The sequence below is a fragment of the Aplysia californica genome, unplaced genomic scaffold (genome assembly GCF_000002075.1).
Source record: "Aplysia californica isolate F4 #8 unplaced genomic scaffold, AplCal3.0 scaffold00399, whole genome shotgun sequence".
NCBI classification, from domain to species: Eukaryota; Metazoa; Mollusca; class Gastropoda; order Aplysiida; family Aplysiidae; genus Aplysia; species Aplysia californica.
In genome coordinates this window covers 488,593-508,214 of record NW_004797669.1, presented here as the reverse complement: position 1 = coordinate 508,214, position 19,622 = coordinate 488,593, and the positions used below count along the sequence as shown (strand labels likewise).

The 19,622-nt window shown below is 39.3% G+C and overlaps 2 protein-coding genes across 3 annotated transcripts in view; one reads left to right on the top strand and one right to left on the bottom strand.

The window, feature by feature from the left end:
- Nucleotides 1-1,920, top strand: part of LOC101859426 — a 6,633-nt gene extending 4,713 nt beyond the window's left edge. For both annotated transcript variants that reach the window (XM_005103984.3, XM_005103983.3), the window contains exon 4: nt 942-1,920. In XM_005103984.3, the coding sequence (XP_005104041.1) occupies nt 942-1,619 (678 nt within the window). In that variant the 3' untranslated portion in view covers nt 1,620-1,920. The remainder of the gene's footprint in view (nt 1-941) is intronic.
- A 3,468-nt stretch (nt 1,921-5,388) lies between these two features.
- The window catches only part of LOC101859186 (transcription initiation protein SPT3 homolog), a gene marked incomplete in the record, with an annotated part of 126,479 nt that continues 112,245 nt past the window's right edge, over nt 5,389-19,622 (bottom strand). Inside the window, 11 exon segments of the mRNA XM_005103982.3 lie at nt 5,389-7,336; nt 8,840-8,953; nt 9,868-10,032; nt 10,440-10,589; nt 11,970-12,094; nt 13,327-13,402; nt 14,166-14,227; nt 14,891-14,962; nt 15,971-16,076; nt 17,516-17,602; nt 18,440-18,524. Coding sequence (XP_005104039.2) covers nt 7,289-7,336; nt 8,840-8,953; nt 9,868-10,032; nt 10,440-10,589; nt 11,970-12,094; nt 13,327-13,402; nt 14,166-14,227; nt 14,891-14,962; nt 15,971-16,076; nt 17,516-17,602; nt 18,440-18,524 — 1,090 coding nt within the window.

Genomic DNA, 19,622 nt, shown 5'->3' with positions numbered 1-19,622 from the left:
AGAGAGACAGAGAGAGACAGAGAGAGACAGAGAGAAAGAGACAGACAGACAGACAGACAGACAGACAGACAGACAGACAGACAGACAGACAGACAGACAGACAGACAGAGTGTGTGAGAGAGGGTAAGAATTTCACGGCACTTGCAAGACAAATCTGAAACTAGGCCATTCTTGACTTCCCGGGAAGCATACAGGGCAGGCTGTGCGGATTGCATGCTCTCAAACACAAATTAACTGACAAGATCTTTAGCTGAGAGGAGTGTTGTATCATAGCAGATAGGCGGAGATATTCCATTCGGGAATCGAACTCACGTATTCTATGCATGCGACAGAGAAGCACCCAACGCTATACCACAGACGGGCCTGGGAAATATTTAAAAACACCAGCTTCACTGGATCTGATACATTCTTAGTTGTAACGACCAGGTGTATCAATGTATGGAATTAAAGAGGGGAAAGGGGATGGGGTGGGGGTTGAAATCCTTTCGTTGTAACAGGACTTCGGTGTTTTAACGCCAAAAAAACAAACCTCTATTTTGTACTCCAGCTGTTCAGGAAGTAAGCCACACTGAGCCTAAAATTCTTGACATTGTTAATTGTATGTGCTCGAGAAATATTTCGAGGACATTCAAATTTTAAATATTTGGGGGAGAGGGGGGGGGGGGGAAGGGAGAGAGAGGGGGGGGGGGAGCAAGAAAAGATACATCTTGTAAGTACAATTTTGAAAAGAAGTAAAGCAATTTTGTTTCCTCTCCTGAAAAAGTTTTTCTTTATAGGTTTAGAGAACTCTTGAGTGAACGAACAGCTTGCCCTCAATTTGTATCTTCAAACTCAAACCATTTGCTCATGTGTTTTTCCCCTCACCCTCCCCAACACGCACACACAACAACAATAACAATAACACAACAACAACATCAACAACAACAACAAATGAATCCCAGAACATATTTACCGTGGACTCCATGCACGAAATGCCCGCGGGAGCCCTGAGCCCTACAGAAGACGCAGCCATTGTATCTGAAGTGACCTTGACCCACTTCTCCGACCTCCTCGACGACAAACAGCTGATGAACTTCCTCTTCCCAGAAGGCTTCTTCACCTGCATCTCCTGGTTCTACGACACTCGCCGCAGCAACGTGAGGCACCTCGCCAAGATATCGCCCTACATCGTAGCCTCTAACAAGCTTCTTGAGTTCTCGAAGAGAAGAACAAAACCAGAACGTCAGCAGGGGGAAATGGATAACAACACTGGCTCGAAAAATGACGCTCAGGATGAGGAGATTGATAGTGGACTTATTGGTATCATGGCTGGTTATGGCTCGCCTGCGATGTTTCTTGTCTCGATTGATATTTCAGGGCAACCTACTGCTGGGGAGGAGAAAAAAGAAATTGAGCAGATGATACGGGCTTTTATTCGACAAATTAAAGTACAGTACGATCAGGGAGGATTTGATCCCAAAATCCCCTTCGCGTTCGGAGCCTTCTTGCAGGATCGTATAGATTCCAAACCCTTTGAGGAAGTGCTTACAGACTTAGGGTTTACGAGGGACCACGAGTTTAGTAAACAGTTCAAGGGTTCCTACATGTTTGAGCAAAGTTTTGAACAGCTGCTAGACTGATGCTCAATCATAGAATGATGGCTGCGCATATAATGTTTTATACTTTTCACTGCTGTTTTTTGGAGGCTTGTATATGTACAATTCGCTGTGGGTAAAAATGGTGTGTCTGAATACTTCGCTACTTTCCACATTAATTAGAATCTTAAAATGATTGCTAAAATTTATGCTGTCTTGTTAATAAGATCATTCATTCATCATCATCATCATCATCATCATCATCATCATCATCATCATCATCATCATCGTCATAATCATTGTTTAAAAAGCAGAGTAAGTAGGGAGGGTCTTGATTGATTTTCAGAAAGTATAAATAAGAAATATCTAAAATGTGGTTCATGAAATCGGCTCGACGGTTCAATGCGTAGGCTTCCTCAGGGGCAACTGAGAGTAAGAGTACGACCAATCTTTACATCAGAACATTTTTTGCAAAGTTTTATCTGCTCAGTAACTAGTTTTGAGGAATTTGGTGTTAAAAAAAGATTGAGTTTCATAATATGTCAAGCTATTTGTAATGCGATTCTTCGAATATCTTGATAACGACTTATAATAATCTTACGAGTTTGATATAGCAGATAGATCATTTGATTTCAGATCTCATGGCCTCAGTAACTCAAAACGGCCAAGAATGTCATATCATAGAACTTTGTAATTCTGAAGTAGCGTAATGTAGCGCGGTTTCTGTTTTAAGGAAAGGGGGCTAGCAAAGGAGGCCTTAAGTTCTTAACCCTATCCGTACGCCCGGGGGTCATTTTGTTCCCCCGGGATTGTATTCTTCACATTTAAGAATACTTCTAGTACGAAGATCTTTTATAAACTTTCAGTATTCCTCAAAAAATCATTTTGACAGACTACTGTGTAAAGCGTACGGATCGGATTAATGAGTAAATTTCCTCTTTGAAAGAGGTGGCTCAGCAGAGTTCCGTACGTCGTATGGGTACGGTAGTAAAACTCGACGTACGGATAGGGTTAATGTTACATGTTAAATGTTCATCTAGTTACCGAGCGGGCGGGCAGGACGTGACTCATTGTGAGCCAGGTCGAGGGGCTCATCATCATCATCATCATCGTCATCATCAACATCATCATCAACACCATCATCATCATCATCATCATCATCACCATCATCACCATCACCATCGTCATCATCATCATTGTTTGAAAAGCAGAGAAGGCAGGGAGAGTCTTGATAGATTTGCATACAAAAATATAACTATACATACATGATATATAAAATGTTAAGTATTTAGCCTTGTTAAACCTGCTCGACATTTCGCCTCGTAGACTTCCTCAGGATCAACTCATCATCATCATTGTTTGCAAAGCAGAAAAAAATACACTCTGAATACTTGAAAAACCTACTTTTCAGGAAAGTTAAGTATATGAGGGGGACTTCAAGTGTGATGCGATCGAGAAGAAGAAGAAGAACACAAGGAGGGTTTTTTCCAACCACGCCCCCTCCCTGTGGAACGAATTACATTACCAGCATACCACCACTTTATAATCGAAAATCAAACTGGCGCTTAAAATCCGTTTATTTCTAGCAAGCTTTAATCAGTAATGAGTGACATTCCCAATACACATACATGTACAATGATTCCTTCGGTGTAAATTTTTTTTTGTTTATGCTGTTCTATATCAGGTGGCTATGTGTCGTTGTGAGTTAGCTTGTGTGTGTGTGTGTGTGTGTGTGTGTGTGTGTGTGTATCATTTGTGCAATTTTTTGTGAGAGAGGGAGAGAGAGAAGACAGAGAAAGAAATAAGAAAGAGAGAGAGAGAGAGAGAGAGAGAGAGAGAGAGAGAGAGAGAGAGAGAGAGAGAGAGAGAGGGGGGGGCAGGGGGAAAAGAGAGGAAACGGAGAGAAGTGCCTCTGTTCTCTGTGTAATTGTTTGTGTGTGTGTGTGTGTGTGTGTGTGTGTGTGTGTGTGTGTGTGTGAGTGTATACGTGTGTGAGTGAGTGTGTGTATACCCTGTGAGTGTTAGGATTGAAGGATTATTCGCAATATGCTTGACTTAAAATTGTATAAAAATTGATAATTGTGCAATATGTACTTCAACTCTGTAGCTTATTTAAAGCTGGTATAAAAATACATTGATGTTGTCTATTGTAACAGTACCGTATTTTTTAAAGTGGGAAATTGTCCACGAGAGCATGTCCGTTCAAATCAGTAAAATCTCTTGCTTCTGTAAAGCATGTGTTTAAAATTTTCTCTGAAATGTTTTCTTTTTTATGCCACTCACTACACAAAGGTTGAGTGTGCGGAGCAGTCTCCCTCTTACCCCTTTTAACCACTTAAGGAAAGCCATGGAGCTCCAAAAGTTTATCAAGACACCCCCCCCCCAAAAAAAAAGGATAAAAAAGAGTCTACCTGCTTTGATATGAGTTGGTAAACTAAAGTTAAAGCTGTACATCATCATCATCATCATCATCATCATCACAATGTTATTTAAGTTCAACGTGTAAACATGAACATGATTGTAAAAATACATCGGCTTAGTTCGGAATAAATTGCTTCTGTATCAGCATAGATAAAATCATCATCATCATCTGGTGCCTTGCCAACTGGCATGGGCCATCAAGGACCTCCACTTCACTCTGAATAGTACAGCTTAAAATATAGTATCATAACCCATTTCATAACAGAAACGAAGAATCCACAAACAAACTAGACAAACTGAGTTTCGAGATTCCAATATTCAAAGGTTTTCTTTTATTGCCATCATCAACAACGAGGTATTCAAATAACAAATGTACTAAAAAATGTTGCAACAATTTCCCTGATTCGTTGTACTTCAACCTCAGAGACACATTAACATATATCACAAGTAATAAAGAACATAAAATCCTATGTATACCATGTCAGCAAAAACACCAGGACTTTCAAAATTCAGGAAATTTCCAGAAAAAGAACACAGAGACAATAGAAGCAAACATTCAAACAAGTATTTGAATAAGTGAAGGTCACTGTTGTGAAACTGCGAAAAAGACAAATCACGGTGGAATCAGGCGCTCGTCAATTTTTGGGCACATTGAGTTATTGGTATCTTCTTACAGTTAAAGATTGTTCGTTTGTCTTTCTTTCAAGAAAGAAAATATAAATCTATCGTAAATAAAAGTCGAGATATTTGCCATTGAAGGAGGTGGAGTAGCCTGGTTCTAGTGGAAAAATTAACAAGAAATGGCTGCCAAATATGGCGACTTCCATAGCTTGAGAATCCTCGGAAACTGAAAATTTACAATTTTTGTGCCTTTAAGCAACATTTTTCAGTAAAATCCACACAAAAACATGTTTTTAAAAGGACAAAAAAGGCGATGAGCCTTTGATACAAATTGTCTAATCTGTGAAAAAATGTCCTTTTATTTTCGATTTCATTATATTTCGACTAGCGCCTGATTTCACTGTGATGCCCCTCTTTTTGTCTGCAAGGAACAAATCATCAGTATTGTTCAGATGTACAGAGCCCAAAATTTTGAAAATTGTAAAGCAATTTTTTAACCTGTATTATCGCTTGCAAGTGTATGAGAAATACTTTTTTCTAAATTCAAATTGTATATACATTGTATAGAAAAGAAAAGGGAAGAAAAATTTCAGCCTACATAATTTAGGTTCAATTTTTTTTAAAGTAAGAGTTTATTTTTTCCTACTCTTGAAAATGTTTGCTTTCTGGGCATAGAACATTTGAACAGATTGTAACGAGATATGGGCTTAATATTAGTATTATATTCCATACTTCCTACCAGCACTGGTTGCCTGTAGAAAAAGTCTTATCCTTCCAGAAGTTTGCACAGAGAAATAAAGTCTGCCAGTGATACCCTACTAAAGAAGAAAGCTTCATGGATATTAAATAATATAGTAACTTGGCCACACCGATAAAAGCCACCACAGAAGAAATGCATAAAACAATGTCCTGACATGTGCAAAGTGATAAACTGAACTCAGGAATGTAAAAGTACTGAGGACACTAGCAATGGTTTCTGTTCTATTTTGAGGGTTTCAAACTCAAAGCCTGCCTCTTAAATAACCTAACAGTGTGGCAGGGTTTTTTAAAAACCTATACAGTGAGCCCCACTTATAACAGTAACGTTTAAAACAGGATGCCAGCTGAAGCAGGCTTATAATAAATACTCGAATCCAGTCTCTTTTTTATAGCAGACATTTCAGAGACACATCCTCAACCATAACTTTGGTCAAACCATAGACAAAATCCTATAACTAGAATTCAGATTCAAAGCCAATCTTTAAAAATAACCTTACAGTGTTGTGTGTGTGTGTGTGTGGGGGGGGGGGGGGGGGTTAAACCTATACAGTGGGCTCCATATTATAATAGTCACAGCTAAAACAGGATTCCAGCTATAGCATGCTTACAATAAATCCTCAAATCTAGTCTCCTATAACGTTTAATGAAAAAGTGCATTCATAGCAGGTATTCAGAGAGACATGTTCAACCTTAACAGAGGTCAAACCATCAATAAAATCCTATTGCAAGCAAACGGGAAACAGAAAAGACAGTAGCAAAAAAGCAATGAAGCAAAACAACATCCAAAACAGCGAGTTGCTTCTACGTGAATCAAAACAGGCCTCATTAGAAGTTGTTTGTGTACACAACATTTTATGATGTGTCATACACTGTGTGTGCAGGGGATGGGAGGGGAGACGTGGATGCACTTTGGTGTTGATGAAAATCCAGTCAGTGACTTTGTGTGGCCTTTGTCAAGCAAAACATCATTATACTGTTTCCCCTTGGGGTGGCAAGACTTGTATCATAGATAATATTTAATATGATAGAATGAAAAGTACATAGTCTACTCGCTGCTATATCAATCACACTTCTATGTGTGTTCCTTTTCCTAATTGCTACTTGTAAAGCATGCAGACCGTGGAGCAAGGATGTGCGCTACAAAAGAACACAAATAAATTATTATTGCTACCCATGCATCTAAAACCCATGAGATAGGAAGAAAAGATACTAGAAAAAGGAGGCTAAAGATGTGGAGTAAAAATATATCACTACAAAAGAAAGGGGTAATAAAGTGATAAATCTGTGGTAACTTATCTAGTTTAGTATGTAATGAAAATGATCCCATTTGTTTTATTTAATCATAAGTAGCAGTATTAAACTTGATCCCTGCCTATAACAACAGGACTCGGCTTTAACAGGGGCATCACTTTCGTCCCCACTGTCCCGTTACAGCAGAGGTCAACTGTACAATTTCGTACAAAAACACTATTTAAATTTAACTCTAAATAGGGAAGTCTCATGTTGCCGTAGTTTAAAAAAAACACAGTGTGCCTTATTTCATTGCCTTTGAATTAATAACATAAATTTTTGGTTCCAGATGCAGTCACTTAGACGTGCTATTTATAATTCCTTTCTGTTTCCCTCAATGAAAGAGAGAGCAAAGGAGACACCAGCGGAGTCAACTAAAACCAAACATGGTTAATCCGAAAACAGAAGGAAACCGAAAGAAATATATGTATCTATAAAATCACATATTTTTTTGCCCTTTTTGAGCAACCTTTCTAAACTAAAAACCCGGTTAAACCCAATGAAATCCTGTGGTCCTGCAGTCTTCATTTTAAGTAGACTTTGCTGTATTTCTCCTGATCCGCATCAAGGTCCCATACTCTGTGGCAAGTGGCAAGTTGCACATAGCTGATGTCAGTCATGACTCAACTGCACAAAGTCTTGAACCATGGAGAACAGTGAGGGCTCACTTTCTGTTTGGACAACCAAAAAAGAGTTAAGTTTTAGTAGCGGTTTTACGGCGCTCGCAACTGTATAAGGTCATATGAGCGCCAGAAGATTAGAGGTGTTACAAGAGAGTATCGAACATATAAAAGAAGAAGGGGAGATCAAGGACGATAGATGTTTGATAGGAAAGAAGAAGCAAAGCACACCAGAGCACCCGCAACCACCCACACCAAAAAAGAATAAGTTTGAAACAAAGTACAAACACTCACTGGGGAGGAAGGAAGTGGTTTTCTCAGACAGGGGAACATCTTCGACAGTGTTATGAAAACAAAAAAACACAAGGGGGAAGTGGGAAATGATCATTTATACTACACGGGTTATTGTCATGGACAGGTTTTCATTAAGGCAGGTCCGATTATAGGGATGGATAAAAAAAAAACAACCCAAAACCACAAGACAAACAGTTCTTTCAATCAAAGCAGAAAAAAAAGGAACGAGAGAAAACACCATTGGACAAGAAAAAGAACACACATTTTAATTTAAAAAGTAAACAGATTCGGATGTACATAAACACAAGACAAATTAAATACTTTTCAACAACGTAGTGCAATAAAGAAACGGAATAAAAGAAAAACTTTTCTATTGCTGCTGCATTGGAGAGGATAACTGACGACGTAAAAGCACTTTTACTTAAACTGCAGAGCAAATAAACTCTAGCGTCTGTGGTGTAGTGGTTAATCGCTTCTCCATTGCAAGCAGAAGATGTGAGTTCGATTCCTATGTGGGGTGGGATTTTTGGGGGAGTGTTTTTGTCTGTCTGCTGGGACATAGTATGCCATTCAGCGTGAGTCAGGCCGAACGGGCAGGGACGAAGCAGCTGGTCTCCTAAATGATCTAAACTGTGTCGATAGGAGCATAAAACATCTTCAATTACATCAATAAGTGAGGCATCGTGGTGAAATCATCATCATTATCATCATTGCCTTTCTCACCCTGGATCAGGATACAGGCCACAAACAATTGTGGTGAAATCAGGCGCTTGTCAAAATAATGAAATTCAAGAAACTGGCATTTTTGCGCCAGGTTGGCAATTTTCCTCAAAAATTTGATTTTTGGCCCAACACCTTTTATATCGATATATATATATATAGATAAAAGCACATTTCTATGAGGATTTTACACACAAAAAAACCCCCGTTGATTAAAGGCACACAAAATTAAAATTTCCAGTTTCGTAAGACTCTCAAGTTGTAGAAGTCACCGAATTTTGACAGTCATTCTCTCACTATTTTTACCTCTGAAACCAGGCATCTCCTTTAATCGCCAATTCAAGATAGATGGGTATTTTTAAAAAATCGAAAGCAAGTACCAATAACTCCACAGGCCCCAAAATAGACAATTGTCTGTTTCCATCACATCTTGACATATATAGTGAATAGAGAGACAGCACAATAACCTAAGAAAAAACCCAGCAAGGTATTACAACAATTTACCTAGCCTCACTTCTGCGCCTACCACAAATGACTTACCATACTGGATGCAAAGGGTCCGATGTCTGTGTAGTATCTGCGTATGGCCTCTCGTACATCACTGGGCATGATGGTGCTATCCCAGGAGACCTCCAGGGCAGTCGCAGGCCCACTCTGCGCAGATCAACGTTCACATTTCATCATAACATAATATTCCTTTCACATAATAAAAGTCCGCTAAGCAGAATTTTTCAAGGTACAAATATATATCCCAAGTAACCTACTACAATCTATTATATTATTTGTCCTAAGTAACCTATTACACAGCTGATAACTGGCACAATCAGAAGGACAACCCTTTCATGGATCCTGGAGAGTAGGGAGGAGCAGATATGGCATTGAACCGCCTGCAATGATACCTATTCTCCAACCAAGTAGTACCAAGTAAGTAACCTATTACAAAAAATGGAAGCAAAGGATTGCCATTGCATTTGCTAGACATGTATCCTTATTTTTACATAATAAGGAATTCACCTAAATAAAATACAAAATGAGTCACAGTGCAAAATGGACGGAACAGATGTAAAAGATAAAGCAGAAGGGAAGCATAATATATTAATGCACAATAATTTTTTTTAAAATCACAGGGAGAATCAGAAGGGAGTAAGAAAAACTGTTCCATTACAGTTAATATACCAGTATTCTCCCTTTGGTGTTTCATTAACTTGGAATTGCATGAATACACACATCAAAGGAAATCTAAAAAACAAATTAAAATTAGCAGAACTTTAAGTTTAAGAGATAAGTCCAGGAGCAAACACACTGACACCAGTGCCCTTCTTTGAATGAACAGAAACAATATCACAATAAAGCCTAGGCATTCTAAAAAAAGAAATGGCTGCAACTGCAAATGATATACTTGTGTGTGTGTGTGTGTGTGTGTGTTATACTTCATTTTTGTCATTCCATCTTCACATGGTACTTAAAAAAGGAACACAAGACAAAAACGTAAACAAATTAAGACAACTAAAAAAAAGGGTGGGGAGGACACAAAAATCTGTCAGCACAACAGAAAAAAAAATCCTCACCCTTTTGCGTTTTTTCTTGAGGCCTGCGCGGCCCAGAGCGGCACTGACCGCCTGAGCGTTGGCGGCGGAGCTCTGAGAGTTGCCCAGATTGACTGTGGCTTGCGTGCCGGTGAGCTGGGCAGACAGCTGACTTCCAGTCCCCGTCACGCTATCGTATGGTGGACTCTTAAGAAGATAAAAATTTCCTGGTTACTGGTAGTCCTTTTTCATAATTATAACCTTCTTTACCCCCCCCCCTCCCCCGAGATGATATTAGTTGAGTAGTCTAAGGCGCTTTTATAAAAATCTAAGACATAAAAGTAAAAGACTATAAGATCAACACTTATCTTCTCATGGGCAAGTTACAAATACACAATAAACCAGAATATCATCCTGCAAAGAAACAAGATGGGCTCTCTTTTATTTTTGTATTATTCTGAGTCATTATAAAGATGTTCATAGAATTGCATTCGGAAAAAACTTGACATGATGTAAAACTTATAATCATTCTCGTCAAGTTTCTCAAAACTAGGTAAGTACTGTGCAGATAAAACTTTGTAATTCTCGTGTAGCGACTCCTGTGTGTGTCTGACCTGTGAGTGGTCGGCGGTGTCTGCCTTGTTGTACAAGCTGCTGGCCTGGAGTTCGGCGTAGTTGACGCTCAGCGGCGGGTGGTAGCGACTTGTCGGGTCCCCGGGCCGAGCTCGCTGGTCTTGTTTGACCAGCAGGGCCAGGTCTACGATCTGGGAGGGAGAAAATTGACCATAAGCGTACAGAAAAAAAATCTCCTTTTTTTTTATGTACCGTCCAAAAACTTGATGAACAAGGTATCTTTGATTATAATCGCTTAACTGATTCCGTCCATTCGGCCGCTGACAGCAGCTCTGAGTTTTTCCGCTGCGTCCATTCGGCCGCTGTGAGCGGCTCAACGAAATCCGAAACAAAGGTGCACTTTTTAACATAGTTCCTACTTTTTAAGTTGTCGAAAGGAAGTAGAACTTGTAAACAAACTTGACCTCAATCTCTGAGCGCCAATTTCGATTGAAACTCTGCCAAATTCTTGCAAAAATCGTTGTTTTGTTGTTGCGATGTAGGCTAGATCTAAGGGTAAACAACACGGAGCCTGGTATAATAAAAAGGCCCTTCAAAGAAAGATATTCAACTAAATTTGTGAAATTCTTGCATAAATGTGTGCTAGGGTGATATCGCTACGATGTTGTGTTGATTCCTATTTACTATAAGGACTTGTAGAGCTGAGAAAATGCGGTAAGTCGAAATTTTCGAAGAGCTGTAGCGCAATTTTTTTTCCTCATTCGTTTTTGTCAGAAGGAAAATGTAATACAAACAGATTATACGTCATTGTAATTGATATAAACAGATTTTTCTATTTATTCCCATCAGTTTGGTATATGACAATACCTATAAGAGTGACTTAGAGCTTCACAGTAATGCATTAAATAGATGCACCCCAGGTCAAAAACTGAGCAGGGAAAAATAACTCTGTCCAGAGCCTGAAAAAATCATGGACGGAATCAGTTAAGTTACACACTCAGAAGAGGAAAAGGCCACATTCCCATCTTTTTCTTTTGTCTTTAAACTCCCTTAAGAGCACAAGTCGTCAACAATTCATCTTCAAAGATATCTGAACTGAACATCTAGCTCCAGTTACAATAATGTTTTGCTTGTCTCTAGCAGACTTCTCCATTTATAATTTATAATGTTGGATTAGCTCCCTTACTTTCCTTCTGCAGTTTTTTTCTCCAGACCATAATTGTATATTATTCTGACAGCTGAAATAACATACTGAACCATTTTAAAAACAAGATGGGAAAACATAATAATTTGTGCATGAAAAGCAGTTGGTGATTAGGAAAGATTAGTTATACTTTATCTGTTTTCATTGGAAAAAAATTGACAAAAAGCTTTCAATAGCCTTTTGTGAAACAAAATACAAATTTTAATATAATATACATAACATTGTAAAAACACAAACACATTATAACAAACAAACCCATACAGCACATCTATTTCATGAACCTATCACCCTTCAAACTATAGGCTTACTGACAGTGCCCTTCAGAAAACATTTGGGTACAAAATGAATGGTAATGCTCTATGCCTACCTGAGCAACACACTCATACGCTAGATAGCTGAAGATGTCGATGGCCGTGGCACTGAGCATGATGTCCGGGCTGAGGTTCAGCTGTAGCCAGTCACGGAACCGCTGAGACTTACTGTATCGACGGCCTGTCGAAAGTGGTCAAGTGGAAATTATAACACTGAAGAAACACATATACCGGTATATATTGCAATTGCCACAAGCTTAGAAAGGAAATTTGATCTCATAAGAGAGAAAAACCTGGCAAATACAAAAAACAAAATAATAGCATCAATTAGAAAACAAAAAGTGCAGCAATTATGTTTAAAAAATGTACACCAATACTGTTTTTATAAAAACCCAAATATGTCTAGCAAATAACAACCCTCCCCCCCCCCTCCACAAGTAAAAGAGAAAAAGAGAAAAAGTTTTAAAATCTCTTGCATTAATGATAAAATGTTCCCTCAGATAAATTTTATTTAAAATCTTATCAGAATTTTAATGAAAGGCAATGATTTGCTCTCAATTCTTGCTACTCCTCTCCAAACACCTATGACCCACTTGTAGACCCGTGAAGCCATCGTAGAACGACTGAAAAGCTAGGATTCAGAAACAGAGTACATGACAATCGTACTATCGAGTAACTATTCTTATCCCAACTCCAGGCAGGAAACAGAATCATACCATGCCAAGCCTATTCTCAGTATTCACAAACAATCTTATAGTAAAAGTAGGGTTTAAACTTTTGCTGTCTAAATTTAACCTCAGTTGTGTTTTTCTTTTATCTAATACAGACAACATTAGTTTTATCAGACATTTCTTGTCTAAAAAATGATTAACTTGCCAGATCTCAGACATTGGCAATCATTGTTCACCATTCTTTTCTTGGATGCTCTCTCTCTCTCTCTCCCTCTCTCTCTTTCTTCGTCACCCATCTGTCAATGTTTTTTTAGTAAGTTGCCCTGGGTCTTCCCCTGCCTCGTTTGCCTTCTATTTTTCTAGTGACAACAAGATGTTAAAAACCTCTATGTCGAATCAGTGTCCCAATATCTGCAGTTGTAATTTATTTCTTCCTAAATGCAGGGTGTCGAGCAATATTTGCTGAAAAAATGTTCTACCTCAAAAAAAAATTTACTACCCAGCAAATCAAGCCCCACCCACACCAGCTCAAAAAAGGGAGTTCATTTGCGCCATCACTAACATATATTATCATTACATAATATATGGAATGAAAATAACACGCAACAACTTCCAGTCAACAAAATGGAGGATAGAATGATTTTATAAATGAGCGCAAGCAATTTAATAAATAAATCAATAAGTAACCCAAGCCAAATAAGAAAGTAGTGAGAAGTTGAGAGAAGCGTGAGGGTGTTCTTACTAAAGTTAGCCTGTCTGGCCTGACAGAAGTCCATGTACTGCTGAGTGTCCATGCCTCGGGCCTGGAGCTCCGACCTCTGAGGAGGGAGAACAAGGTCAAGTCTATACATGTATGTGACTAATTTACTTTTTCCAAGAAATTACGTTTCAGTCGGTCACGTCTTCTGGCATCATGAAAATTACAGCGCACCGTTTCTGGGAAACATACCTGTGACCTCAATGTGATCCCAGATGTTGTGCGCAATGGTTGAAAAGGTCAACCGAGTGGAAGGATGGAAGGGGGGGGGGGGGAGCAGGCTGCGGTCAACTATAACTTCGTCTAGACTCAACTTTGCAGGACACCGGCAAGCTGTTGCATTATGATTATCTCTGTTGATGAGGCAGCACGACCACAGACTCCTCACTCTCTACTGAGGTGTACAGACTAGATCTACAGCTAAACATTTATTTGCAGTAAACACGTCCTTGGCCAGCACTATTGCCATGCCCCCCCCCCTCTCTCTCTCTCTCTCTCTCTCTATCTCTCTCTCTCTCATCAAGGCTACTTCAATTTCAGTAAACACATTTTGCTGTCATGTTTAATTTAATCTGCCCTCGCTGATTATAATTTTTCTTTTTGTTATGTGTACAATTCTTTAAACTATACGCATGTTTTGAATACCTGTACAAAGAACATAAGAACAAAGTACAGGACCTGAAAAATCTGTTTGCTATGCGGTTTTTTTTTTATATGTGCATGCTATACTGTAAATACCATTCTCCTGTATACATTAAACAGATAGAAAAAAAACAAAGTAAAACTTTCAAAAATTACAGCACCATGTCCAAAAGTCTCCTTACCACAAGCCTCTCATGTTTGACTACATCTGGCTCTCTGTCATCGAACAATGCCAACAGCTCTCCTGAAATACACACACAAAACATTGTCCTCTTAGCATTGCTTTCATCTATACCTCCAAGTTTACTATTATATCTGTCTGTTCCTTCTGAGGTACACACATAAAACGTTGTCTTCTTGGAAGCTTTCTCCTTTTCCATTTATGTATTATAATAGTTATCAGAATCCAAAAAGCACAGAGACAATTTTTTTCTTGAGGAGCTTCAAATCAAGACACCATTAAGGTCTGACTAGTTTCATAAAGTGTTTTAGAATATATATGAATTGGAGACAAAATATTTCTACATCGATTCTGAACAAAGTATGTAAAACATCAGTTATGTTTGTAGATTGTCTGAGTGTATTTAACAACCAACAACTCTACAAAAATCTCTTTGTTCTGCCATGAAGAGACAATGATAAGAGTAACACAAAAAAGAAGTAGGAAAAACAAAACAACACACCAATCAACCAAATTCTCTTCCCTATCTCTTCAAAGTGCAAAATCTGAAACAGACATTGGCAAGCATGGTTCGCCCCTCACTATTCCTATGCTCGGATGTTCTCAACAAAACATTATCCTGGTCTTTTCTCATTAGTTCAACTATTCTTGGTCTACCTCTGCTTCTTTTGTCTCCCGTCTTTCCAGTTTCAATCAGTCTTGCCTGTACAAGAAAGTCACACTCACCAGTCTGGTCAATGGAAGAGAGAAACTCGTAACAAACTCTGCGGTTCTTGCCCATCGCACGTTTATCCAATCCTGTTGGGATATTGAAGAAATAAGTCAGTTTGTATAGTTCCGCTAAACTTAAATGCTCTGTGGAATACAGGCTAGAATCGGCTAGATCATTACCATGGTAATGGTAAGCAATTCAACTCTGAGCGATAACAAAAGAGAAGTTGGAATATCAGTAAAAATTCAGACCCCATGTGCACTTTGAACATCTGAATACATATACTTTCTGGATTGCAGAGCCATGTTTGAACTTTATGGGTGCACAAAACATGATGAATCGCCATCTGTGGTGTTGCAGTTAGATGCTTTGCTGCTGCATGCAAAAGACCCGAGTTCTATTACCATTCGGGAAGAATATTTGTAGGAGTATCTTGGTCTTTTTACTGGTAAGCTGTATCCTCCTCAGCCCAGGTTGGCCCTGTCAGGCAGGGTCAAAGCCCATCACCTAAATGATCTAAACTGTGTTGATGGGGGCGTAAGAACATCTACATTTAAAAATAAAACAGAACATGGCTCAAAGTGACAGTATATTTTCGGCCAGTCCTTTAATATAGTAATCATGTCTGATTGTGTTTCTACAAACCTGGTCTGATTACCAGTCGACTGAGAGACATCCATAATAAATAGCATTTATACCATACACAAATAAAGACAAAATGCAAAAACAAAACCTGAACCAAATCAGACTTAAATCCTCAAACTCTGACAGTAACAATAGAGCGAAAATAAAGACGTAGGACTTATCAGTAGTCCCCCCCCCCTCCTCACACACACACCCCCCTCAAAGCAGCAGGAGCAAAAGAAGTAAATTATGTGTTTCCAAGGAAGCTGAGATTGTTTCAGAATGCGATTATAGATTGTAAAGCAAGAGCTTGTTACTTAGTGGGAATTTGTGCTATACAAATGCTATTTAATATATATTATTAATGCCAAAAATATGTTACAATACAATGTACTTGAAACATGAGACAGATCAGATATTGTTCCATGATTCTGCTCATGCAGTAATACGCCGTCAACCCCCCAAATTACCCATATTGACGTCCAGTTTTGGGTCCTCACTCCCGCCCAAGGAGCTTTTGACGACATTCTTCAAGTCCTGGACCTCGTAGTACTGTAGGAGACGTTTGAGCTTCACCTGTAGACAGGATGACAGACCACACAAACAGATGTTTACAGACAAGATGATAGATGACACTGACATATCTTTACAGACAAGATGATAGATGACACTGACATATCTTTACAGACAAGATGACAGACGACATTGGTAGATGTTTACCAACAAGATAATAGATGGCACTGACGGATGTTACAGACAAGATGACAGACGATATTGGCAGATGTTTACCAACAAGATAATAGATGACACTGACATACATTTACACACAATATGACAGATGGCACACACAGATGTTTACAGACAAGATGACAGACGACACTGACACTGACAGATGTTTACAGACAAGAGGACAGACGATATTGGCAGATGTTATAGACAAGATGACAGACGATATTGGCAGATGTTACAGACAAGATGACAGACGACACTGACAGATGTTTACAGACAAGCAGATGGTAGATGGCATTGGCAGATGTCTACAGACAAGAAGATAGATGACACTGACAGATGTTTTTTTAGTAGAGGTTTTACCGCGATCACAACTGCATAAGGTCATATGAGCGCCAGAAGATTAGAGGTGTTACAAGAGAGTAACAAACATAAAAAAGAAGGGGAGATAAGGGCGATAGATGTTTGACAGGAAAGAAGAAGCAAAACACACTCGCCAACCACCCACACAGACAGATGTTTAAAGACAAGACAATAGATGACACAGACAGATGTTAACAGACAATATGACAGATGACAAACACACACAGATGTTTACAGACCTGATGAAAAAATGACACACTGACGGATGTTTACAGACCAGATGACAGACGACATTGACAGATGTTTACAGACAAGACGATAGAAGACATTGACAGGTGTTTAGCACCAAGATAATAGATGGCACTGACAGACATTTACACAAAATATGACATATGTCACAAACAGACATTTACAGACAAGATGATAGATGGCACACACAGACATTTACAGACAATATGGCAGATGGCACACACAGACATTTACAAAAAAGATGACAGATGACACTGACAGATGTTTACGGACAAAATGATTGATTGCATTGACAGACAATAATACACAAGATTGCAATTGACACTGACAGACATTTACAGACACGATGAAAAATGACACGCTGACAGATTAGCAGACATTTTACAGACTGGATGATTGCACCAGATCCAGAAGACATGAGCTTAAGTTTTTAATGGGGGAGTTTTTGAGTGTTTATTTTTATATCTGACCGCTGGAATGTTGTGTCTCATTCATCTCTGGTTGGTTCAAAGGGGCAGGCTCGAAACAGCTCGCCTCCTAAATGATCTAAATTGTGTTGATGCGAGTTCTTGCTTGTTAAAAGTTTTACAGCCCTAGCAATTGCACCAGGTTATATGAGCATGTAAAACATTTACTATACAAACATGAATTTAAACAAACGCTATGCTTCCTACCTTGTCTTTCCTCAGGAGGAAAAGAATGTCCTCTATAGAGATTGCCTTGTCGCCTCTCATGGTTGCCACTTCAGATGCTTGATGGATCTGAAAGTTAAAAAAAAAAAAAAGCAGTTGGTAAAACAAAGTAATTTTAGCAAAAATATAATTTAACACGTCAGGTGGTCGTGGGGCACGTGGTACCTGGATTAATATCGGTATCAGAGGATCATGGGGAGAAAATCAGTGCCTGTCCATTAAACGGTCTAACGAGAAAACCTGCCCTACAGTAAGTCCCACCTGATCGACCAGGGTCTACTTGAGTGGTGCCATTTGGACAAAAGGCAATGGTAAAGCCACTTAACCTAACTCCCTGCCTCTATTAATCCTAACCTATCCTAATCCTACTACCCCTATTAGACCATTTAATGGATTGGCACCGAAAATTATTCCACGAGACCACATCAAAGCGAGCTGGGTAAAAAAAATTATGTTGGGGCCAATTAATTACAGGTAGCCTAATATTTTTTAGGGTACTTTGTGTCTGTTGTAGGAGGGCACCAAGGACATTTTGAAGCCTTGCATGAGAGTGCTTTCATACGTTGTACTGACGCCACGATTTCTCCATGGGACACGTTTACTTTTCGAGTTCATCTGACATTTTAGTAGTGATGTCTTATTGAAAATTCCTTCGGTCAAACCTGGTAGAATATTGAATGGCAGAAAGCAAGATCAGTTATCGCGGCTATACACTGTGCATGTCAACAACAACAACAACAACAACAACAACAACAACAACAACAACAACAATAACATTAACAACACCAAAAACATGAATTACGAGAACAACAACAACAACAACAACAACATGAACATCATTAACAACAAGAACATAAACCACCACCACCACCACGACGACCACCACCAACAACAACAACAACTCACCATAGCAACCATGTGCTGGTGGACTATCTCCTCCACAAGAGCAGCAGTCTCGGGAGAAGGACGCCGGCTGTCGCCGAAACCATACCTGAAAGAATATAGGAAGGGGGTGGTGGGGGGGGGGGGGGGAGGGTAAATTTCATATTGTGACCAATCATTACCAGAGAATAACTAGGTTCCATCTGCTCAATACTCAGTTTTTAGAAATCAGACGTGGAAAAAATGGGGTTTCACAACAAGTCAAGCTTGTTCTAATGCAACTCCAAATAATCTTACCATTTTGATAGAGCAAACAGAATACATGTAGTTGGTGCCTGACGTCATGGTCTAAGCAACTCAAAACGGCTGAAAATATCAGACACTTTGTAATTCTAAGGTAGTGCAATGTGTCAACGCAAATTTTAAGTAAACTTAGTTTTTAAATGTATGTGTTTTTACGCCCCCATGGCATCAACAAAAACTAGATTATTCAGAAGTACGTTGAGAGGGGAAAGAAACCCAGCAGAAAAACCGAGATACTCGGGAATCGAACTGGAGGCTCCTGCGTGGGACAACGAAAGTGATTAGGTCACTTCCACGGTCCTCATACATTAATCTTGCGCTGCAGTTAACGCGGCGTGAAAATGACCAATCAGAGGACACGATAAAAACGACTATCACAGAGGAGACGATAAGATAAACTAGGTTTCAAATTACAATGTTCCAACAGTTTTCATGTCATCTGAACCTTTAAAGGACTGACCCTGTCTTCCTTTTAGTCCCTAATTACAGCTGTCTGCCCCCTCCCCATCTCCCCCCCCCCTCTCTCTCTCCCGGGACGGACTGAGAGAGGGAAGAAGACACTCCGGTATCTTTCCCTCCTCCTCCTCCTCCTTCTTCTTCTTCTTCTTCTTCTTTTTGTCTCGGCAAGAGTTTAATACCTTACTCAGGACACTAAAAGCCATTCCCATTGAACACCCCACACCCTGGGACATTTGAAGTTAATTTCAAAGTATGGGATATCGGGGGTCAATCTTTAGCTCTGGAATACTGGGGGTTCATTTCAACCCACACGAACTGGGATATCGGGGATCCATTTTACATCACATGAACTGAGATATTGAGAGTCTATCTTCAACTACATGAACTGGGAATTGGGGGTCTATTTTAAATCACATGAACCGGGATAGATATCGGGGGTCTGTTC